This window comes from Protopterus annectens, chromosome 4.part0 (assembly GCF_019279795.1).
Source record: "Protopterus annectens isolate FY-2018-M chromosome 4.part0, PAN1.0, whole genome shotgun sequence".
In the NCBI taxonomy this organism is placed as follows: domain Eukaryota; kingdom Metazoa; phylum Chordata; order Ceratodontiformes; family Protopteridae; genus Protopterus; species Protopterus annectens.
In genome coordinates, this window is record NC_056733.1 from 1,978,088,440 (window position 1) to 1,978,114,419 (window position 25,980).

General features: G+C 42.6%; 1 protein-coding gene across 3 annotated transcripts in view; it reads right to left on the reverse strand.

The window, feature by feature from the left end:
• The window catches only part of RNF130 (ring finger protein 130), a 2,389,441-nt gene that overhangs the window by 213,400 nt on the left and 2,150,061 nt on the right, over window positions 1-25,980 (reverse strand). For 2 of the 3 annotated variants that reach the window (XM_044069594.1, XM_044069595.1), the window contains one exon: window positions 24,217-24,356. The exons of the other annotated variant lie outside the window; for it this stretch is intronic. In XM_044069594.1, the coding sequence (XP_043925529.1) occupies window positions 24,315-24,356 (42 nt within the window). In that variant the 3' untranslated portion in view covers window positions 24,217-24,314. Of the gene's footprint in view, window positions 1-24,216; window positions 24,357-25,980 lie in introns of those variants that run through there. 3 annotated transcript variants of the gene reach the window in all.

Consider the following 25,980-nt stretch of genomic DNA (forward strand, 5'->3'; position numbering starts at 1 on the left):
CACAAATTATGTCAGGTATAAGATTTTGCTTTTGAAAAATACCAAACACAAACAGCAAAAAAAAAAAAAAAAAAAAAGACAAAGAAACAGTGGTTCAAAAAGCTTTACTTCATGGATACATAACCTCAAACAAGTTGACAATTTATACCAGGTGAACCCCTCATAATAATCCAAATCAATTATCTTAAAGTGCACCCTGTTTTAACCCATCACAAACTTCCACTGGAAAACTTTAAATAACTGATGTATAAATATAAAATACATACAACAAATACAGGAAATTGCCTAATATAAGTGTTGTATGTAAATAAAATAAATCACTACACATAATATCACTCTATTTAAATTAACTTCAAGATTAAGACCCTTGGGATGAAGTGTTCTAAAATTTAAAATAATTTTGCTTTCCAAATCATTTAATTTGTTCCTAAAGTCTCCCCCTCTGTGTAAGACAGGTCACGCCAAAATACTAAAGAAAAAAAGACTCATCAGAATCCAAATGCACAGAATTAAAATGTTCACTCACGGGGCTTTTCCTGTTCTTATTCTGTATATTCCCCAAATATTCAAGTATTCAAAGCTTAATTGCCCTTTTCATTTGTCCTTTGTACCACCAAACATTGCTGCATCCACACCCCACAATACAGATCACTCCACATGAACTACAACTGAATCTACCCCTAGATATAAACCTTAGACCATTAATAAAAGTCCCAGATATATTTCTAATCCTACTGCAAATTTTACAATGTCCACAAGTGAATGATCCCACGGATCCCTGTGGAACACTAAATGGTGCCAGATTCAAAAGCTCATTTAAATTTAGATACATGCCATATGAAAAAGTAAACTGTTTCAGAAACAAATGCCCTACCACCTAATCTATACTAATGAGGTGCCAAAATTCCAAAGTTAATCTCTTTATGATCTCAGAGAAAGGGGAATATTTTGTCACAAATATATCTTCTTTGAAATGCCTACACGATCATTCTCTCCCTCTATCAATCTCATTCCATACCTTCCATTTCCAGCAAAACCTTCTTCTGACCCCTTCTATTACCATAAACACTATCCATGGCAGAATTTAATGTCTCTTCAGTATAACCCCTTTCTTTTAACATACTTTTCACCTCTTGTAGGTGTGTGTCCTTAAGTTTTGCCTCAAAGGTATTCTGAAAAGTGCGTCTGAATTCTCTAAATGGAAGGGATTCCATAAGGTGGGGTGGATGGATACTCTCAGCATGCAAAAAAATTATTGACCGCAGTAGGTTTCCTAAACAGTCTACACTGAATTCCATGTGAACCATCCACATAGAATTCAACATCCAGGAATTGAATGGATATCCTGCCTTCCACCATGGGAAATTCTAATTCATGGTTATTGTTGTTTAACTCATAAATAAAGTGACTAAAATATGAAGGGTGCCCCTTACAAATAAAGATTAAATCATCAGTGTTACACCTGTACATCACCACATGCTCCTTACATAATTCAGTCCCATAAATAAACTTTCTTTCAAAATTTTATATATATATATATATATATATATATATATATATATATATATATATATATACATATATATATATATGTGTGTATATATATATATATATATATATATATATATATATATATATATATATATATTTATATATATATATATATATATATATATATATATATATATATATATATATATATATATATATATATATGGGTCTATATTAGAACACCGAACATTAAAAATTTCAAATGTTCTAATATCGAACCCTATGAATCAAAAATTTAAAACATCGAACATTCAGAACAGCGAATTTTTTCTTATGGAAAAAAGTTTCTGTTCCAAAACACATACACACAACACAAGCACACCAAACAAGCAGCAATCTACTCACATACACCTAAACTCTTACACCTAACCCTACACTAAACTATACATACACCACTAACTATCCACTTACCTTAACCCAAACCCTAACCCTAAGGTCCGTCACTATCGCAGTTACCTCACCCGCGCCCTAACCCTAACTCACCTACCCCGCCCTAACCCTCATGTCCACACAATCACGCGCTTACCTGAACCCAACTCGTAACTTTCCTCCACAGAGCTGAAAATACCGAAGCAACAGAAATGGACAACTGAATTCTTTCCCTAGGAAAAAAAATTGGTTTTCTGTTTCTTCAATATTTTTGTTCGCTGAAAACGGGTCGATATTAGAACACTCAAAATTTTGAACGTTCAGTGTTCTAATATATATTCCCATATATATATATATATATATATATATATATATATATATATATATACACATATATATAAGATGGCATAAGTGGGAGCATAAAGGGCACCCATCGCTGTCCCCTTCCTTTGTAAAAAAATTTCATTGTTATATTTAAAATAATTATAAGTTAAAAAGAATTCTAAAATGTTGGCAATAAAAGCGGTGTGGGGATCCTCACCCATGATGTTCCAAAGAGCCTCCAGGCCACATTACAGCTATAAGCTCATATAAAGTGAACTATCAACTGTAGTCCAATAAAAAACTTCTTGCCATTTAATTTTAGTCATAATTTCACATAGTTCCTGAGTTTTCTAAATATGTGCTGGGATATTTACTAACAAATCTTTCAACAATGAATCCAACCATATCCCTACATTCTGTAAATAAGAATCAATCCCAGAAACAATGGGCCTACCTGGTGGATCTGATAGATCCTTATGCAATTTAGGAATGGCATAGAAAATGGAGTCCCTAGGTTTACATGGAGTCTTCTAAGATCATCTCTCTGGAAAGAAAACCTAACCTCTCACCTCTTTCCAGTAACACCAAAAGCTCACCATTAAATTACTCCAAACTCCAAAAGCTCACCATTACATAATCCTACTCAACAAACAATAACTTGGTAACCATCTGACTCTATTTTGTCCTCGACATCACCACCATACCATCATACTTCATAGTTCATTGAGAGCTTCTCTTCATCTCTGGTTAAATTGTATTGCTTTTTTTATTTAACAAACTTCAAATATTCAAATTCAATTTTTTTGCACAATATTTGCTCAAACATACTGCTGAAGACAGTTTAGGTGGTACAAAATTACTACAAATAGAAAAATGGGAGAATGCAAGTCTGCCATAGCCTGTGTTAAAACATGTGTTGTCTTCTTCCTCCTCTTCCTCAAAACATTCACGACTATATAAAGATTCATCTAACAAGGAATCATCCTCAGTAACTGGTTCACATACTTCATTTCTCACATTCATATTTTTTCTGTCAAAAAAAAGTTAGATGCAACTTCCTAAAAATTCTTTTAATTTCCAGTAATACTTCTGCCAAAGTTGGAATTTTAGTCAGAACAAACTTAGTTCCTTTCTTTAAAACTTGTGTAGCTGACTCAGTTAAGTTGACATGGGCTAAATTCACAATTTGTAAAGTCTGACAACTACTTTCAGTCTTACTGGAAAAAGGGCAGTCCAAGTTCAAGTCCAACAAGCTAAAAAAACATCAGAAGAATGCAACCGTCCAATTATGTTTTTCTCCCCCTGCCACGATTCCTTCGGCCCCTTCCTTTGTTCACCTGAAAAAAGCCACCCTTTCTCCCTGTTCTCATTGATGTGAAAAATCTGAAAATTCATCCCCTTCAATATTTTCGAAGGAGACACTCTTTGTAGAATTCATTTCAACAAAAGATACCAAGGAATCCCGTGCAGCAATGCCATACTCATTAGACTTCCTGAAACCTGGTCTGGACCTCTCCCAACGTGGTTTCCACTGCCAAGCATAAACAAGACTGCTCCAGAAGTCACCTAGGTCCCTGGTGAGTTTTCTTTTCTTTCTATTAACGGTCTCCAACTTCACCTTTTCCACTTTCACCTTAATTTCCACCAGTCTTACAGAAATAAGAAGTTATGTACTTACCATAACATTCCATTTTTGTTGTCCATAGCTCCTTCATTCATTGCTGGTTGGGTTCGGAACCGAGAATCGGTTCCGACTCAGCCTATACAAAAGCTCTAGACCTTCCACCGTCTCAAGGCTATACCCTATCTCATCATGCCCCGGGAAGAATGCCCAGATCTTGTTTGCAAATACTATAACTAGTAGTATACACATATTACTATGTCCCAATTAAAAGGGACTAAGGAAGAGATTCAGAGAAACAAAGCCCAATTAGCAAGTAACCTCTCGATTCTCCAGGAGTGAAGCCTGGGGGAAGGAGGATGGGATGCAAGAATGAAGGCGAGATGGACAACAAACACGGAACGTTATGGTGAGTACATAACATCTTAATGTTATGTTGTCCTATTTCGCCTTCATTCATTGCTAGTTGGGACAGCGTCCCTAGCACCTTCTTTCTTGGGTGGCTCAAGGGAAAATACTCTCCACTGTTCTGAAGAGTATTTTCCCTAGCACCTTCTTTCTTGGGTGGCTCAAGGGAAAATACTCTTCAGAACAGTGGACCCAAAGAAGACCCTGTTCTTGGATGCCAATTCAACTTTGTAATGAGTAATAAAAGTATGAGGCTTTACCCATGTTGCTGCAGCACAAATTGAATCCATGTGTAGCCTTGCCTGAAAGGCTAACGAGGTTGCTATCACTCTTGTGTAATGGCCTTTTATCTTTCCAGGAAGTTCTCTATTCTGAAATGTATATGTGAAGGTTATACAATTAGTAAGCCACTTGGAAAGCGTAACTTTATATATTTGGGCGCCCTTCTTTTTATCTGAAATGGATACAAACAGTTGGTCTGATTTCCTGAATTCCTTTGTTCGGTGTAGGTAAAAACATAATTGTCTGTATACATCCAGTTGGTGTAGTCTGTACTCTGTTGCCATAATTTGGGAAAAAAACAGGCAAGTCAATTGATTAATTAAAATTTGCTTCAGAACATACCTTGGGGAGGAATGAAGGGTTAGTTCTCAGGGATACTCTATCTTTATGGAAAATCAAGTAAGGGGGATGTATTGACAAAGATTGGAGTTCTGATACCCATCTAGCAGATGTGATGACTATCAAGAAAGTTGTTTTCCACATTAGAAACTTTAGCTGACAAGATGATGCAGGTTCAAGGGGAGGAAGAATCAAGGTGGATAACACAAAGTTAAGGTCCCAAGGGGCTGGTGGTTCTTTTAATGGAGGCCTTAGTAAAAAGATACCTTTCAAAAAAACCTTTGCAAAGCCTGTGGGACATGATTTTTAATCCCATTTCTCCAATATGATAGTTTGATATAGCAGCTAACTGAACTCGAATGGTGGCTGCTGCTACAACTTCATCGGAACGTTTCGCTAGGAAGTCTAATACGGTTGTACAGGACCAGTGAAAGGATCAATGTGTTTGCTGAGTGCCCAGCAGGAGAACCTTTCCCATTTACTAGCATATAGTTTTCTGGTTGAAGCCTTATGGAACGAAATCAAAATATGTTTCACTGTAGGGGAAATATCTGGAAGCATGGCTAGGAGTGGAAGTGCAGCAGCCAAGCTGCCAGTTTGAGGGTTTGAATAGACGGTTGGAGTGTCCCTGATGGATGATTCAGGAGGTCTGGAACTAGGTCAAGAACCCACGGCTCCTCCTGGAGATGGGGTCATAGAAAAGGGAATAAAATCTGACAATGCCAGTATGGGGCAATGAGTATCAAACTGCTCCTCAACATGCTGGCTTTCTGAAGAACTTTGGAAATTAAGGGAAAAGGAGGAAAGGCATAGAGAAGGCCCAAGGCCAACTGTGTACAAGTGCATCCCTCGATGACTCCCCCGGCAGGGGGATCAGGGCAAAGTAGTTGCTGCATTTGGCATTCATGGACATGACAAAGAGGTTGCAGCAAGGCTGGCCCCACTTGCAGAAAATCTGCTTTGCAACTTCCTGTTTTAGGGACCACTCATGAGGCATTATAATAGCCTTGCTGAGTTTGTCTGCTATCACGCTGGATTTCCCCAGGATGTGCATTGCTATCAGGAAACGTTGGGAAGAAACTGACCACTGCCGTACTCATTGGGCCTCTCAACATAGGGAATAAGACTTGGTTCCTCCTTGTTTGTTTATATACCACACCACTGACATGTTGTCTGTCTGGATTGCAATTGTTCCTAGTGGAAGGGAGTTCCAGAATGCCTGCAATGCCTAAAGTACTGCTCTCATCTCTAGGACACTGATATGCAAGTGGTTCTCATATTCCTGCCAAATGCCTTGGACCGTCTTCCCCAGATAATGCCCCCCCCCTCCCCCAATCTGGGAAGCATCCGTGGTCACTGTAGCTGTTGGATGTGGAAAAATTAATGGTCTGCCTAATTCCACCTGAGTAGAGTGAAGCCATCAGTGCAGATCTCTCTTGCAGGAGTCAGTTATGATAATCTTGTGAGACACGGGCAGCTCCTGCACAGACCATTGGGTGAAAAAAAGAAGTTATGTCTTACCATAACGTTCCATCTGTGTTGTTCATCTTCACCAGTCCTTGACGGTGGGTTCAGTTCCAAACCCTCGTAACCGACTCGGCTGTTATTTTCCAGCTCGCGCTCTCCAAACTCTCGAACCCGGTTCTACCCACAATGCTCCTCACAGAGATTACCTCAGATCAAGTTTGCCAGATGGCAGAATATAGCCAAAATTTTAGAATATCATACATATATACATATAGACATATATACAAAGAAGACGAGGCCATCTATGGATTCCTGATGAGAAACTGGATCAGAATCGGTGAGGCCTACTAAGAGATTTAGGATGGGGGATGGTGGGAGGGTATGTCAAGGATTGGTAAAGAAGAGCAACACAGATGGAACGTTATAGTAAGACATAACCTCTTCATCTGATGTTGTTAATCTTCACCTAATCATTGATGGTGGGACAGAATCCCCAGTAACTTATGTACCTTGGAAGATCTCACGGAAGAATATTCCAAAGCACCATAGAGCTAAAGGATGCTCGACCTCTCGAAATATGATCTAGTTTGTAATGTGCAATGAAGGTATGGTGAGAGGACCAAGTAGCTGCTGCACAAATGTCATCTAGAGAAGCTATTGCATGAAAAACTGCTGATGTGGCAACAGCCCTCATAGAATGAGCTTTAACTGTTTTGTGAAGTTGAAGTCCTTGTGATTGACAGATAAAAGGAATACAGTCTCTCAACCACTTAGCCAGGGTAACTTTGCTGCACAACCCATTTTTAAGGAAGAGAAAGCCACAAATAATTGGTCAGATTTAAGGAATTTCTTAGTTTTGGGGAGATAAAAGCGCAACTGTCTATGAACATCTAGCAATTGCAGAGCGTACTCTCCTTTATTGGTAAAATTAGTGAAAAAAGTTGGTAAATGTATGGTCTGGTTGATACTGGATTCAGCAACCACTTTTGGAAGAAATGAGGGATTTGTTCTTAGTTGAGCCCTGTCTTTGTGAAAATTTAAATAGGGAGATTTACATGACAGAGCCTGTAATTCAGAGACTCTCCTTGCAGAAGTGATGGCTACTAGAAATAAACTCTTTCAAGTCAAAAATTTTAATTGACAAGAATCAGCTGGTTCAAAGGTGCTTTCAGTTAATGGTTTTAGGACTGTTGTCAAATCCCACAGAGGAACCAGATCTTTAAAAGTGGGTCTTAGCAAGGACAACCCTTTCAGGAAGGCTATGGAAAGCTTATGGGACATTAATGAAGAGTCATTGTGTCCAGTATGAAAATTAGAGATTGCCGCCAACTGAACCTTTATACTTGAAGCAGATGAACCAGACTCAAAGAGAGTATTAAAGAAGTCCAATATGTATTCAGTTGGGGCATTGAAGGGATCAAGTCCCTTATTTAAAGCCCATATGGTAAATCTTCTCCAATTGCTCAGGTAAAGTTTTCTAGTTATAGGTTTGTGATGTGCAATAATAATATGTTGGATGGGTGATGACTGAGGGGCTTGCCTGGCAATTATGGGAATTGGAGAAGCTACACCGTCAGTTTGAGGTGCTGTAAGTTTGGGTGAACCATGCCTTCTGGGTGGGTTAGCAGGTCTGGAACTGGGTCCAAAGTCCATGGTTTCTGTAGCAGATGAGGCCAAAGGAAGGGAAACCAGACTTGTCAAGGTGAGAATGGGGCAATGAGGACTATGGTATTCTTTGTCCTTTTTGCTTTCTTCAGAAATTGAGAGATTAACGGAATTGGGGGAAAGGCATATAATAGACCGGGTGGTCAATTGTGTAGAAGAGCGTCCCTGGCTGACTCCCCCGGTGGAGGGATTAGGGCAAAGTAACTCCTGGATTTGTTGTTCAGAAGAGAAGCAAAGAGGTCGCAGCAAGGCTGGCCCAATCAATGGAAAAACTTGTCCGCCACTACTGGATTCAGGGACCTCTCGTGAGGCATGAGAATAGCCCTGCTCAATTTGTCTGCTATCACATTTGAACTTCCCGGAATGTGCATTGCTATGACAAAGCAGTTGGAAGAAATTGCCCATTTCCACACTCTGAGTGCCTCTCGACATATTAGATATGATTTGGTTCCCCCTTGTTTGCTGATGTACCAGACCCGATATGTTGTCTGTTTGAATCGCAACTGTTCCTAGAGGAAGAGAATCCTGGAATGCTTCCAACGCTAATAGCACTGCCCTCATCTCTAGAACATTGATGTGCAGGTTGGCCTCCAGTTGGGACCATGTGCCTTGAACTGTCTTTCCCAGATAATACCCCCCCCCACCCTATCTGAAAAGCATCCGTGGTCACTATGGCTTGGGGTTGAGGAAGAATGAAAGGTTGGCCCAAGAGAATCTGATCTGAATGAAGACACCATTTGAGGTCTTGTTTGCAGAGATTGGTTACTAAAATTCGATAAGACATTGGTTGATGAGTTAGAGACCACTGTGCTGCTAGTAACCACTGTAGTATTCATATGTGAAATCTTGCTAGAGGAACCAAAGTGATTGTGGCAGCCACTGAACCCAAGGTTTGAAGAATTAATCTTGCTGGGACTCTGTCATTTTGAATGATCTGTCTCACCAGAGCTCTGATGCTTAGTAGTCTTTCTGGAGGAAGAGAAGCTATTCCTGAGACAGTGTTTAGTTGTGCCCCTATGAAATCCAGACGTTGTGTGGGTTGCAGCTTGGATTTTTTTAGATTTATTGAAATGCCTAGGGATGTGCAAACAGACATCTTATAGTCTCTTGCCATTTCTATGTGATGCTTGGTGGTAGTAGTGAGGAGCCAGTTGTCGAAATATTGGAATACTCGAAAACCTTGCAGTCTGAGATGAGCTGCAACTACTGCCATGCATTTGGTAAACACTCTAGGGGCTGTGGTGAGTCCAAAGGGTAGTGCTTTGAATTGGTAGTGACTGGCTCCTAGCCAGAAGCACAGAAACCTTCTGGAGCTTTTTTCCATGTTTATGTGGTGGTGCTGCGATAGCATTGTTGCCTCACAGTAAGACGTCCTGTTCGATTCTCAGCTAGAGCGTCTTCTGTGTGGAGACATGCATGAATGGGCATACCTTCATTGAAAGTTGTGCATCAGGGCTGGCAAGTCGGCACGTAAAAATCTACTGCCAATCATTAGCGGACCGGAGTTCTGCAGTGGCGACCCCTAACCGGGAAAAGCCAAAAAACACAACAACAACATGTGGTAATAAGCATCCTTGAGGTCTGTTGAGCACATCCAGTCACCTTTTTCCAAGAAAGGAAGTATGGCTTGTACCGAGACCATCCGGAATCTGGTTTGGTGGACTGATTTGTTGAATGAGCTGAGATCCAAAATTGAGTAAACCCCGGATCCTATCTGGTCTGGTGGGACTTTCTGGATGACTCTTTTGTCTAGCAGCTTTTGGATTTCTAAAGCTGCTGCCTCCCTTTGACTGGGTGGAATATCTGGAAGTTTTTTTCTGAGGTTTCGGGTTCACAAACAAAGGAATTTGGTAGCCCATGAATATTATTCTGTGCACCCATTTGTCCAAAGTTATTATTTGCTAGGCTGGTAGGTGTAGGGATAATCACCCCCTGACTGCCTCCAGAGAAAAACGGGCATCCATTCAGGGATGCTGATAGGAAGTACCAGAGAAGGATTCCCTGGACCCCTGATTTTGCAGTCCATTCCAGCCCCTAGGGTGGCATCTTGCATTATTTCCCCCTCTGCCCTGGAGGAAATCTTTACCACGTGAGTCACAGAAAGGCCCTTTGGATTTCTTGAACCATAGTCTCCCACTCCTCTGATTCCTTGAGTAGGGTCGCTGAGGGTAGAGAAACGTATGCCCACGGCAGATAGGGTCTTGCCATCCTGCTCACTTCTGGTCAGAGTTTCCTTAACTTTTGGGCCAGAAAAGGTAGATCCAGCAAAGGGTGCAATGATGCTTTGAATGGCTCTGCGAAGTCACATAGGCGCATCCAGGACTGCCGTCTGATGGCTATGCCTGAACCCGCTGCACTGGACGTCCTTTCGGCTGCATGTGCTATGCAACTCATGGACGAATTGGAGATGGATTTGAGGGTCGCAAGCTGGGAGGAGACCTTATCCTGAACCTTTGTAGCTGCTGCTCCTTAATTAAGTCTCTTTGTAAGCTGGTAAAGTGTGCCATACAGTTCAATGACCTTAAAGCAAAGGTTGTTGCAGCATAAACATGCTTCCTGAATCTATCCAAGGTCCTAGACTCCTTGTTATTAGGATGGATAGTGTGACTCTCTTCTAAGAGTTTTTTGGTGGCTACTGCTACCACCACAGCATCAACAGGGATTCCTTTGGACCAGTGTGGTTCATCTTTGGTGCAGACAAAATACGGTCAGACCTTTTGGGAATAGGCTCTTTTGAAGAAATACATTTCTTTCTTTTCTGAAGAAATATCAAGCAGTGGTCTTTATTTCGCCACTGAAGAAAATGAAGAAAATGTCCGAAAGTGACCAGACAAACTCTGTACTACTGTATCTGTTACACTTTACTTGTCTCAGAACAAATTCTTGCCAAACAGTTAATTCTGTCAAAGCTATTTCAATTCTATTATAACACAGCTAGACAGATGAATAGATTAAGGCACACACAGTCTAAAATGTTACCACTGAATGAAACATACTGTCCAGTTTATATACTCTTTTCAACAAATGTTATTTTTAATGTCCTTGTGACTTGTTCTTCTGGTTTCTGTCTGTGTCATGAAAAATCCATGGTTATTTCATGCCCTTTTTTGGTCCTTGCTGTATCTGAAGACTTCAAAAAGGTTTCTTCACGTCACCTTTGCATCACTTGACCTGTCTGTATTTTATTTATTTATTTCTGCATCTGAAAGCCAAGAAAGTCAACTTCCTTTTTTTCTATAACAGGATGCATTTACAGTAATGCCCACAGCTATGTTGTTGTCTTTCGGATTTTCCCGGTTAGGGGTCGCCACAGCAGAACTCTCTGGAATATCTATCATCTACGGCGTCGGGTATTTTCCAAGCCCACTTAGCGATCAATTTCACCAGTTCGTCAGCGGGTGGAGAAATCCAAGAAGTGGAGGGTTGGGCATGAAAAGCCTCCAGGTATACTGACTCCTCTGTGGAAAGATGTGTGGATGACCAGTCACCCCTCTCTTTCAGTATTTCAAGGATGTCCCCAAAGGAAACATCTTCAGGGGGTGACTTTGGGGAACCTTCACCTTCATCAAAGTCAGTATCTTCAGTGTAAAACTCCTTTGGGGAGTCGAGGTGCTTCCTCTTGCACTTCCTCTTTGCAGGGACTTCTTCGGGAGGAAGTTTCGGAGAAGTTTCCGAAGAGGTAACCACCAGGGTGGGAGTTACCTGGGACTTTTGCACCCTCTGTTCAGGGGATGAGGTCAATGGCAGCCCCGACAGGGAAGGCATGACTGAGAATCCCCAAAGGATAATGTCTTCTCCATGATATGGAAGGTATCCCCCCCCCCCATAGAGGGGTGGGAGCCCAGAAATGAAAAAGACTGCTTCAGAACCGGGGTCACACCTCATGCCGAGGAGACCACCTCCGCATCTGGAGCCTGAGTCTGAACTACAAAGGCCGATGCTCCAAGAGACATGGATGGCTCAGACAGAGCCAAAAGAGTACTATGCATCCCGGAACCGACCGTGGAGTTTTGACCCTGGGAGTCCCCGAATGCAGAAGACCTGGAAAAACTCAAGGCTGTAGTCGGAACTGAAGATGGGAAGGTTGTTGGAACTGACTCAGTTGGAGCTGGGACTGTTGGAACCAAGGACTCCAAGGGCTCTGATAGAGTTGGAGGAGGAGGGTATGTAGGTGTCATGGAATGAGCAGTTTCGATGCCGGATTGGCTCGGAACTGAAGTTAATCCTCTTGCCACTAAGAGCTGGTCCACTAACCTCATAATGTCCTGTTCCGATAAACTTTTAGTAGACCTCACCGATACAGTGGAAGGAGATCTGGACTGTTTGACTTCCACGAATGGGGTGTCCTTAAAGGGGTTCACAGAAGAAGAATACAATGTCCTTGTTGCAGTAAATAAATCTGAAGTCTTCAGTACCGACAGCTCAGTCGGAGCCAAGGCCGAGACAGAGTGTTCCAAAGGTGTCTTGCTAGGCACCGATAATTCTCCAGATGCCGAAGAGCTTTTTGGTGATGAAGAAGTTTTAGAAATTTTTCACATCGGTTACGAAAAATTCAGAACTGAAGAAGGTCTCTTTTTTGAACTGTGGGAAGAAGTTCCAGCTTCCACAGTTTTCTCTTTAGATCCAGAAATGGCCTAGTCGAAAGGAGGTTTTAACAGACCTTTCAACAGAAGCTTACTCTTTCTTTCCATTAAGGTACTGGAAGAATGCCCATGACAAATAGCACAATTCTCTTGCAAATGTATCTTGCCTAAACAATACACACACGCAGGGTATGCCCGTCAGAGTTGGGCATTTTCACCTCAAACTTAGTACAGCTCTTGAAACCTGAAGAACCCTTAGGTTTCATTGGAGACTGTTTCTTCTCAGACATAATTGACGGTAAGAAAAGGCTAGAAGAAGATATAAGTAGAGAGATTATTTTTTTTTTTTTTGGAGGGCAAGCAGGAAAGAAATACCAGTGATGGTAACGAGAATACCCTAAGGGTAAGAGAGAGTTACCAACAATGGTAAGGAGAAAAATACCTCACAGTAAGAGAAAACAGCAAAAGGGCGGGTAGCTTAGATAAGCAAAAAAAAAAAAAAAACAAGGCAGAGTTAACTACAACAAGGTTTTTAGGTAAAAAATATATATAGAATAAGTTTTAAAACTCAGAAATATTCGCCAAGACTCGAGAAATAATGATGGCACATCTGGTCTGCGATGCGGCAAACGAGATCTGGGGTAATCTCTGTGAGGAGCATTATGGGTAGAGCCGGGCTTGAGAGCTTGAACAGCACGAGCTGGAAAATAACGGCCGAGTCGGTTCCGAGGGTTTGGAACTGAACCCAGCGTCAAGGATTAGGTGAAGATTAACAACATCAGATATAGCCACTGTAGAATCCTCATGTGTAGACGAGCCAAGGGTACCAAGGTTATTGTTGCCGCCATGGTACCTAAAACTTTCAAAACAACCGTGGCTTGTACTTTTTTCTTCATTAAGAGGTTTGTGACTTGCTGACGTAAGGTTTGAACCCTATCAGGAGGAATTTGGCTAACATATGCCTTGTATTTAAGTCTGCCCTTATGAAGACAATATGCTGTGATCGCAACAAAGGAGATTTTTCAAAGTTTATCGTAATGCCTAGCTGAGAGCAAAGATGAATGGTGGCGGCTCTCGCTGTTGTTAGTAGATGTTCGGTGGTGGCGGTTAGGAGCCAGTCATCTAAGTACAGAAACACCCGGAATCCTAGACGCCTCAAGTGAGCCATGACTACTGCCATGCATTTGGTGAACACTCTGGGGGCTGTAGTGAGACCAAAAGGCAGAGCTCGAAACTGGTAGTGACTGGCTCCCAGTCGAAAGCATAAATGACTCCTGGATCGCCTGTCCATCTTTATATGGTGGTACGCATCTTGGAGATCTATCTAGCACATCCAATTGTGTTTCCCAAGAAAGGGGAGTATCGACTGCAGTGTCACCACTTTGTCATGACCTAACTTGCACAGAGTGGGGACTTTAGGAACAAGTTAAGTTTTCTCTTTAGATCCAGAAATGGCCTCGTTGAAAGGAGGTTTTAACAGACCTTTCAACAGAAGCTTACTCTTTCTTTTCATTAAGGTACTGGAAGAATGCCCATGACAAATAGCACAATTCTCTTGCAAATGTATCTCACCTAAACAATACACACATGCAGGGTATGTCCGTCAGAGTTGGGCATTTTCACCTCACACTTAGCACATCTCTTGAAACCTGAAGAACCCTTAGGTTTCATTGGAGATTGTTTCTTCTCAGACATATTTGATGGTAAGAAAAGGCTAGAAGAAGATATAAGTAGAGAGATTATTTTTTTTTTTGGAGGGCAAGGAGGAAAGAAATACCAATGATGGTAACGAGAATACACTAAGGGTAAGAGAGAGTTACCAACAATGGTAAGGAGAAAAATACCTCACAGTAAGAGAAAACAGCAAAAGGGCAGGTAGCTTAGATAAGCAAAAAAAAAAAAAAAAAAAAAAAAAACAAGGCAGAGTTAACTACAACGAGGTTTTTAGGTAAAAAATATATATAGAATAAGTTTTAAAACTCAGAAATATTCGCCAAGACTCGAGAAATAATGATGGCACATCTGGTCTGCGATGCGGCAAACGAGATCTGGTGTAATCTCTGTGAGGAGCATTATGGGTAGAGCCGGGCTTGAGAGCTTGAACAGCACGAGCTGGAAAATACAGGCCGAGTCGGTTCCGAGGGTTTGGAACTGAACCCACCATCAAGGATTAGGTGAAGATTAACAACATCAGATGTAGCCACTGTAGAATCCTCATGTGTAGACGAGCCAAGGGTACCAAGGTTACTGCTGCTGCCATGGTACCTAAAACTTTCAAAACAACCGTGGCTTGTACTTTTTTCTTCATTAAGAGGTTTGTGACTTGCTGACGTAAGGTTTGAACCCTATCAGGAGGAATTTGGCTAACATATGCCTTGTATTTAAGTCTGCCCTTATGAAGACAATATGCTGTGATCGCAACAAAGCAGATTTTTCAAAGATTATCGTAATGCCTAGCTGAGAGCAAAGATGAATGGTGGCGGCTCTCACTGTTGTTAGTAGATGTTCGGTGGTGGCGGTTAGGAGCCAGTCATCTAAGTACAGAAACACCCAGAATCCTAGATGCCTCAAGTGAGCCATGACTACTGTCATGCATTTGGTGAACACTCTGGGGGCTGTAGTGAAACCAAAAGGCAGAGCTCGAAACTAGTAGTGACTGGCTCCCAGTCGAAAGCATAAATGACTCTTGGATTGCCTGTCCATCTTTATATGGTAGTACGCATCTTGGAGATCTATCGAGCACATCCAATTGTCTTTCCCAAGAAAGGGGAGTATCGACTGCAGTGTCACCACTTTGTCATGACCTAACTGGCACAGAGTGGGGACTTTAAGAACAAGTTAAACGGCTGGAAAGCAAATTGATTTTAAATTTTAGAAAGCTTCATCCCAGGGGTCTTAATCCTGAAGTTAATTAACATTAAGTGATGTTATGTGTAGTAATTTATTTCATTAACATTCAGCACTTAAGCAATTTTCTGTATTTGTTGTATTTTATTTTTATATATCAGTTATTTAAAGTTTTCCTGTGGAAGTTTGTCATGGGTTAAAGCATGGTGCACTTTAAGATAATTCATCATCATCATCATCATCTTTCGGCTGTTCCCGTTAGGGGTCGCCACAGCGGATCATCTGTTTCCATTTCTTCCTGTCCTTTGCATCTTGCTCTGTCACACCAACCACCTGCATGTCCTCGCTCACCACATCCATAAACCTTATCTTAGGCCTTCCTCTTTTCCTATTACCTGGTAGCTTCATCCTTAGCATTTTTTTCCCAATATACTCAGCATCCCTCCTCAGCACATATCCAAACCAATGTAATCTGCCTCTCTGGCTTTGCCTCCAAACCTTCCAACCTGGGCTGACCCTCTAATATACTTATTCCTAATCCTGTCCATCCTCGTCACACCCAGTGCAAATCTTAACATCTTTAACTCTGCCACATCCAGCTTAAACTTCTGCCTTTTTGTCAATGCCACTGTCTCCAACCCATATAACATAGCTGGTCCCACTACCTTCTCGTAGACCTTTCCTTTGACTCTTACTGGTACTTGTCTGTCACAAATCACTCCTGACATTCTTCTCCACCCACTCCATCCTGCCTGTACTCTCTTCTTCACCTCTCTTCCACACTCACCGTTACTCTGAACTACTGATCCCAAGTATTTAAACTCATCCACCTTCGCCACCTCTACTCCTTGCATCCTCACCATTCCGCTATCCTCCCTCTCATTCACACACATATATTCTGTCTTAGTCCTGCTGACTTTCATTCCTCTTCTCTCTAGAGCATATCTCCATCTCTCCAGGGTCTCCTGCACCTGTTCCCTACTCTCACTACAAATCACAATGTCATCTGCAAACATCATAGTCCACGGGGACTCCTGTCTGATCTCGTCTGTCAACCTGTCCATCACCACTGCAAATAAAAAAGGGCTCAGAGCTGATCCTTGATGTAACCCCACCTCCACAAGATAACTGATTTGGTTTATTATGAGGGGTTTATCTTTTATAAATTGTCAACTTGTTTGATGTTATGTATCCATTGAAGGCGAATGGCAGAGGTACCATATTTCTGATTTGTGAAGTAAAGGTTTTTGAACTGTTGTTGCTTGGTCGTGTTTTTTGTTATTCTGCAAGATTTTGCTTTACCTATACAGCTGCTGCTTTTGATTAACAAAGCTGTGGCAAAAAATATAGTCTTCATGCTGCAGTAACTGTATATAAAATCCAAGGGAGGAAACTAGGGAAAAACTGTCATAATATCCTCAAACATGATGAAACCACCTTTTTTCTTTTTGGCATACAAGACATATAAAGCACATGGCAGCTGAGTTACTTGGAGAAAAAAAGGAGTAAAAGTAAGACACTAACCCACTTGAAAAAGTTTAATACAAAGGACATTGCAGGCAGAAAAAAATGACAAAATGCTAAATGAAGTAAAGAAAGCAACTCACAACAGCCAAAAATAGAAGTTATGTTCTTACCATAACGTTCCATGTTAGTTGTCTTCTTCTCGCCTTCTTTCTTGCTGGATGGGTTCGGAGCCGACCTCGGCTCCGACTCAGCCACTCTAAAAGCTCGAGAGTTGGTTCCACCGGCTCGAGGCTCCCCTTATATCCCACAATGCTAGGCGGTATTACCTCAGATCTCGTTTGTAAGCTAGGCCCAGCCAATAATAAATCCAGAACTACTGGAAAAGGGAACACCACCTCTATAAAAGGAGAGGAAGAAGGTGACCTGAAACCTGATGAAGGGATATATGCAAAGTATAGCATATACATATACAATAGAGGTGGAAGAAAGAGAGGTCACAATCAAACTCCTCTAGGTCTGTCCAGGCAAGGGGGAAGGAGGGTGGGACGCAAGAAAGAAGGCGAGAAGAAGACAACTAACATGGAACGTTATGGTAAGAACATAACTTCTATATGTTAAGTTGTCTATCTCGCCTTCATTCTTGCTGGATGGGACCGCGTCCCTAGCACCTTGTCCCGGGTGGCCTATCGGAACAGACTCTTGAGAACAGTGGAACCAAAATTAGCTCTATGTCTAGAAGCTAGATCCAACTTATAATGAGAAATGAAAGTGTGAGGAGTAGCCCATGTAGCTGCTGCACAAATGGTATCAATAGGCAGTCTGTCTTGGAAAGCTAAAGAGGTAGCCAAAGCCCTAGTCGAATGAGCCTTAGGTTTGTTAGGCAACTTTTGGTGTCTAATTTCATACACAAAGGAAATCAGGGATGTTAGCCATCTGGATAGTGATACCTTAGAAACTGCAAGGCCCTCTCTACCTTCTGCATAAGAAACAAACAACTGGTCAGTTTTTCTGATCCGTTTGGTCCTGTCCAAATAATATCTCAATTGACGATGAACATCTAGCCAATGCAATTTTTGTTCAGACCTGTTAGAAAAATTAGGAACAACACGGGGAGGTCTATGTCTTGATTTAGATTTGCCACAGAGGCTACTTTAGGTAAGAAGGATGGATTGGTCCGTAAGGATACCCTATCCTTATGAAACAACAGATAGGGTGGTCGACTGCTGAGTGCATGAAGTTCTGAGACCCTTCTAGCTGAAGTAATGGCTACCAGAAAGAGAGTCTTCCAGGATAGCAATTTCATTGAACAAGAAGCTGCAGGTTCAAAAGGGGAAAGAATCAAAGATGTGAGAACTAAATTAAGGTCCCAAGAAGGAGGAGGAGTTCTTATCGGAGGCTTAAGGAGAAAAACTCCCTTCAAGAACGCTTTGCAAAGCTTGTGGGACATGATGGCAGAATCTGAGATGCCCACATGAAAGTTGGATATAGCTGCCAATTGAACTTTAAGAGTAGAAGGAGATGAACCTGCATGAAAAAGTTCAGCTAGAAAATCCAGAACTGTTTGGATGGGAGCAGTAAACGGATCTAAGTCCCTTCCTTGAGCCCAATAGGCGAAACGTTTCCATTTACTCAGATAAATCTTCCGAGTGGAAGATTTATGGGAAGCTATCAAAATATCTCGAACAGAGTGAGATATTTGAGGAAGCCTGGCTAAGGTTGGAACTGGAGGAACCAAGCAGTGAGGTTCAGAAAGGGGAGGGAGCGATGTAACTGACCCGACTGATGGATCAAAAGATCTGGAACTAGGTCCAGATGCCAAGGTTGCTCCAACAGAAATTGATGTAGAAAGGGGAACCAAACCTGTCGAGGCCAGTAAGGAGCAATGAGGATCAATGAGGCCTTCTGAGCGATAGCTTTCTGTATCACTTGAGAGATTAGTGGGAAGGGAGGAAATGCATACAGAAGTCCCCGGGGCCAAACTTGGACTAGAGCGTCTCTGCTGGGCTGGCCTGGTAACGGGAATAGGGTGAAATAATCTCTGCACTTGCTGTTTTGGGGAGTAGCAAAAAGGTCGCAGCAAGGCTGACCCCACTTGAGAAAAATTTTCTCCAAAATAGAATCTTTCAGAGACCACTCGTGAGGCATGAGGATAGCTCTGCTCAACTTGTCCGCGATAAGATTGGACCTCCCGGGGATGTGCGTTGCAATCAGAAACCGCTGAGAAGAAATCGCCCACTGCCACAGTCTGAGTGCTTCTCGACGCGGGATAGGACCTGGTTCCGCCTTGTTTGTTGATATACCACACTACAGACATGTTGTCCGTCTGGATTGCTATCGTTCCCAAGGGAAGAGAGTCTTGAAGGGCTTGCAACGCTAAAAGCACTGCTCTCATCTCTAGAACATTTATATGCAAGTGGCGTCGTCTGGTTGCCATATGCCCTGGACTGTTCTGCCCTGATAATGCCCCCCACCCGATCAGGAGGCGTCCATTGTCAGAGTAGCAACCGGAGGGGGAGGAACAAAGGGTCTTCCCAGGAAGAGCTGGGGGGAAGAAATCCACCAAAGAAGATGATTCTTGCATGCTTGCATAATCATAATGGTGTGGGACATCGGAAGTTGTTGGTACGACCATTGTGTGAAGAGCATCCATTGAAGGATTCTCATGTGAAATCTGGCTAATAGAAGTAGAGGGATAGCAGCCGCCATAATCCCTAGTACTTTCAGAACTAATCTGACTTTGACTCTGTTGCTGTGGAAGAAAAGGGAGACCAGTTTGCGTATGTCTGCTATTCTTTGGTCTGTGAGCCTCGCAGACATGTTGACTGTGTCTAGATTTGCGCCTATGAAGGAAATAGTACGACAAGGCGACAAAACAGACTTTTCGCAATTTATTGAGATACCTAACTTTTGACAAATGCGAAAGGTGTAGTCTCTGGCTATTAGAAGGAGATGCTTGGTAGGAGCTGTGAGGAGCCAGTCATCTAAGTATGGAAACACCTGGAATCCTTGACGTCTCAGGTGAGAAGCTACCACTGCCATGCATTTGGTAAACACCCGGGGGGCAGTGGTGAGTCCAAAGGGCAGGGCTCTGAACTGAAAGTGACTGGTTCCCAGCCTGAAGCGGAGGAATCTCCTGGAGCGTCTGTTCATTTTTATATGATAGTACGCATCCTGGAGGTCTACAGAGCACATCCAGTTTTCCTTTCCCAATAGGGGTAGGATGGATTGTAGCGTGACCATCTGAAATCTTGTTTTCTTGACAGACTTGTTCAAGATACTGAGATCCAAAATGGGTCTCCAGTCCCCTGTATTCTTTGGAACCAAAAAGAACTTGGAGTAGATTCCGGATCCTTGCTGGTCTGCTGGCAGTGGCTGAATGGCTCTTTTTGCAAGCAACTTTGAAATTTCCAACGCTGCTTGATCCTTTTGAGCGGGTGGAACATCTGGAAGGGATTTTTTTGATTGATTTGGAATACGAAAGAACGGAATGGAATAGCCTTCGGAAATGATGGACTGTACCCACTTGTCTTGAGTTAGGGATCGCCAGGCTTCCGGGTACAGTGACAATCTTCCCCCGACTGCCTCCGAAGGTGGACAGTCGGGCAACACCTCAGGGATGCTGGAAGGGCTTATCGGAAAAGGTTTCTCGATTGCCCTGGTTCTGTGGACCCCCCCTGCCCCTAGGGCGACGTCTACCATTGTTGTTCCCTCCTCTGCCTCTGGAGGGGAACCGACTCTGTGCGTCAGGCAAAGTCCCTTGAGATTGCTTGCGGAACCACATTTTCCCACTTTTCTGGCCTTTGGGGTAAGGCCTAGAAGGAGTAGAAAACGGACTCCGACGGCAGAAAGAGTTTTGCCATCCGTCTCGCACCTCGTCAAGGTTTCTTTCACTTGAGGACCAAAGAGGATGATCCATCAAACGGGAATTAGTGAAAGACGTTTTAAAGGGGTCCGCAAAATTGCATAGCCGCATCCAGGCATGCCGGTATAAGGTCACACCTGTCCCTGCGGCTCTGCTCGCTCCATCAGCCGCATATGAGAGGAGGCGCATGGAGGAGTTAGCTATAGAATTCAGGGTAGCCAGCTGAGCGTTCATCTTATCCTGAAAACCCGCAGCTGTAGGATCCTTTAACATCTCACTCGCTTCCTTGATCAAGTCTCTTTGAAGACGAGTGAAATGACAGAGGTAGTTCAGCTTAACGCATAGCAAAGGTCGCTGACGAAAACATCTGCTTCCCGTACCTGTCCATAGACCTAGATTCCTTGTTAGGAGGATGGACAGGCACCGAAGGATCAGCTAGCTCCTTCTTAGTGGCGGCAGCTACCACCATAGCATCCACAGAAACTCCCTTAGTCAGAAATTGCTTATCTGCTGGCGCTGTGATAAACTTTGAAGGTCTCCTGGGGGTGGGGTCCACAGAGTCAGGAGCCGTCCAAGCCTTTTTAGCTACCACCTGCATGAGGGGGTCAAAGGGGGGGGACACCCAGGAGGTGGAAGGGCGAGAGCCAAACGCCTCAAGATACACAGATTCATCCTCCGAAAGGTTAAGGGCTGGCCAATTTCCCCTCTGTTTCAGGATCTCTAGAATGTCTGCAAAGGAGACATCTTCAGAAGGGGAACGGGGGAACCCACGGAATCCTCTAAATCCGTGTCAGAGGTGACAGACTCAGGTGAGTCTATGTGCTTCCTCTTGCACTTTCTCTTCCTAGGGGGCTCCCCTGCTAATTCAGGAGAGGCCTCGGAAGAGGAAGAGATCCCCACAGGGGATTCTTGAGGAGCTGCCTCTCTGCGGTCTGGGATGAGGGTGTGAGCAGACATAACCTGAGGCACCGAAGAGGGAGGGACGGACGGAACCGACTGTGGAGTTGAACCGGGTTCCAACACACTCCGCATGACCTCGAAGGCACCCCTGTCAGGCAGAGCCAAAGGTCCCCGCTCCGAAAAGCTGAAAACCTCCCTCGGCACCGACAGCGATGGCTCCGAGGCCGATGTCGGAGCCGAACTCACCAGCGCCCGGCGCCGAGAGGACAGCGGGTCGGACAAGGGTCCGATGCCACTCACCCCTCGAGCCGACGAGGGAAGTCCGGCGCCGAGATTCTTCCAAGGAAGAAATCGAGCCGACGACGGAACCGAAGACAATTGTATCGGTTCCGACGCTACCACAGTCTCGGTTCCGAAACGCCCTGGCTCCGAGCTCAAAGGAGTCGGAGGAGGAACATTTTGACGCATAGGGTTAAGCATCGACTGATGAGTTGGGCTCTGAAGCATTTGGGCCAGTGCCTCGGACTTAAGAAGTCGACTCACTACCCTCTGAAGGTCATGATCCGAAAGCCTCGATGATCTAGAGGAGTGAGATCTATGGCTCCGTTCAGACAGCAAGGGAGATGCTGGAGCCGAATGAACGGAGCCAAGGGACGGTGACCTGGACCTCTTTCTAGATGTCGGTTCCGATGGTCTGATCGGAGCCGACTCAGTAATTTCCAATGCCTCGGCTCCAGCCGGAGCCGAGGGAACCACAGAAGTTGCAGTTCGAGTCTCATCGGCTCCAGCCGGAGCCGATGTAGTAGTAGGCTTCGAAGCCTTAGGCCTCGACTCAGAAGCTGGAGTCGAGGACCTAGGAGCCTTAGAGGGTTTACCCGAAGTAGCAGTAGGGGAACCCTCAGGCTTAAGCAAGCCTCTTAAGATGAGCTTGTTTTTTCTTTCCTGCAGGACTCTAGGGCTGAAGCCATGGCATACAGCACAAGAGTCCTGCAGGTGTAAAGGTCCCAGGCAGTACACACAAGAAGTGTGACCGTCTGTCAGAGACATTTTCTGACAGCACGAGTCACACTTCTTGAAGCCTGAGACCTTTGAATCCTTAGACATTTTAAGGAAAAAAGTGTAACCACCACACAACACAAACACACCGATTACACTATCCACTAAGGTTAACTAAAATTAAACTACTAAAATTAGTTAGTTTTTAAATCCCTACAAACACATACACTCCACTAATAAGGGGATGGAAGGGCCCGAAGGCCTGAGGGAAGAACTAATAAGTTCTTGAGGAAAAAAGGGTGGATAAACAGGTAGGAAAGGGTCAAAATCCACTCAATTAAGGGAAATAACGATAAAAAACTAAATTAAAGGGGCTTAAATTAACTATAGACTAATCTATATGAACTGACCTGAAGCCGGTAGAAACAACACACCTCGATCACTGTAACGGCAAACGAGATCTGAGGTAATACCGCCTAGCATTGTGGGATATAAGGGGAGCCTCGAGCCGGTGGAACCAACTCTCGAGCTTTTAGAGTGGCCGAGTCGGAGCCGAGGTCAGCTCCGAACCCATCCAGCAAGAATGAAGGCGAGATAGACAACTTAACATCCTGAGTCGATGACCCAAGTTCAGCATGTCACAGTTATAGTCTATGGGAAATCCAGCAAGATTCTTATGTAGCTGTACTAGCTCAAGCATAAGCCTGTACTTACCACAGAACTTCTCTTTAAACTACATGGCTAATCACGCCACTGGCATGCTACCAACCTATGAAAATTATAGGATAAATAATGCTGCTGACATGCTACTCATGGATACGCCATACTTCCAACCTGGTATTACCCTGCACTGACATGGCTAAAGTCTCAAAGTCTGAATCACACCAGCTGCAGCAAAGACAGATTAAAATATACCCAATCACCTGTACTACAATATCACAAGAATGAAAAATATCTAATGCGGAAACACACCTGCAAAAGATGGTGTATTATTTGCCTCAAGCTTGGAACAGTTTGTTTACTACTATACAAAATGACCCAAGGTAACAGGTTATGCCAGTGTATTTTATGACCCACTCCTGGAAACTGATCCAAATGCACTGAAAACAGTGAACGAAACTGAATTAGGGACACTCACTCAATAGAGAGACAGAAAATTCTACAGAAATAATGAACTTGCTCTACAAGTACTTTCCAAAGTTAAATGAAGCAAACAGACAACAATTGGAACACAGACCATTTCTTCCTGTGTAAGTCTGACAGGATGCAAGAATATGAAATTACGTTTTTTCCCCCCAATAAGACATGGTGCATTCCGTTAAGGAATTCATCTGTTAGAATTCAGAAGAAAAATCACAGTAGCGTAAAATGTGTGCTCCCATACTGAGGTTTCTGTTCCAGTACTTTGAAAAAAGTGATGTGAAACAGAATATCTGAATGAAAAGGAATTCTTTATGAGATCATTAAAATGGGGACAGCTTGCACCGAATTATGTCAAGCTGTTCTACATGAAAAACAACTCCAGAAACAGAAACTTGTGGCCTTTATATTTATTTGTTACAATTACAATTACAATGTTAAAATTACAATAATAAAAGTATATAAGCAGTATTAAAATTTTAGAAATCCATGTTTAGATATTCTGCAGGCAAGAATTCTTCAGTCGCTTTCTGTCCTGTGGGAAAGAGACAAATTTTTGTTAGAAAAAGTGACTACTATGTAACACCATAATACGTGAAAATACCCTCATAAATACATTCTGCTGCAGAAAGATCAAAGCAATGAGTTTATCAAATCTAAGTACCAAAGTACTTCCATTAGCTTCAAACTGCCATTAGCAGATTAATATACTTCTTTTGACATGGAAATGTTATCCAGTTATTCAAAAAATATTTGTTCTGGCTATTAACTGGTGTAAATAATCATCTGGAAAGCAGTTCAGTGTTATAAGATAAAAGTGGTGTTGGTATTGGTGGTGGAGTGAAACTATGAATCTTTTAGTAAAGGAACTACATCCTGAGACAGAGAAAGTCTTGACATTTTATAATAGATCACCATAAGCAAAAGCTTTAAACTACTCTTAATTAGCCACAAGTACTACTGAACCTGTCACAGGGGTCTACGTCAGATGATTGAGGTTTCAGAAACTCAAAATTCATACAGTCAAGACTATATGATCGAGTTTCCAAAAACTCAAATATTAAAAAAAAAAACAAAGGGTAAATTTCTTGATCTGCACTGTACTGCAATCTCCATTCAAAAGCTTCAACTTTTCAAAAACTCAATCATACGGTCTCGACCATATGAATTCCAGGTTTCTGAAAACTCACTCAACTGATAAGGACCCATAACTATACACACACACACACATATGTATATGTATATGTATATATATATATATATATATATATATATATATATATATGTGTGTGTGTGTGTGTGTATATACATATATATATATATATATATATATACACACACACGCATGCACACACACACACACACATATATATATATATATATATATGTATATGTATAGATGTATGTATGTGTGTGTTTCTTGCATTTGATCAAACATCCGTTGGTTGACAAGTGATAAGGGTGGTGCTTAACATCAAATGTACGGATAGCCAAACGTTCAAAATATTGAGGGTTTGTTTTGTTATGAAAGGTGAGTGGGCTGGCAGGGAGGTGAAAGCTTTGTGTGTGTGTGTGTGTGTGTGTGTGTGTGTGTGTGTGTGTGTGTGTGTGTGTGTGTGTGTGTGTGTGTGTGTGTGTGTGTGTGTGTGTCTGGGAGTAACGCTTATGGACGGGGATAGGTTATGGGATAGGTTTTATATGTTTGTCTGTGAGTGTGCTTATTTTAGGGTTAGGTAAAGGGGTACATGTAGCGTTGTTACTGTGTGTTTGTGAGTCTGTGTGTGTCCTGTGTAGTGGAAGTGTTATGGAAAGGGGTTTATTAAGTTAAGGTATAGGGCTAGCATCCATTACTAAGGGGCAAATGGGCTGAGCCGCCTGCCCACTTTATTAATGGGTGATAACCCTAACACTGCCCCTTCCACAACCCTAACCCTACACCTTAAATTAACAAACATATCTTCCCGTAACACGGCCACCATTCAGATGAATTTGAGGCTACTATTATGGGTGATTTTAGTGTGAATATTGGAATAGGAAATACTTTTCCTTTCTCAATCTTTTGTCTGTTCGATAATTAGGGTGTTTGGTCTTCTGTATGTTTGAACTTCTTAATGCGATTTTATTTAACCACCACATTATGAATATTCAATCATATAGAG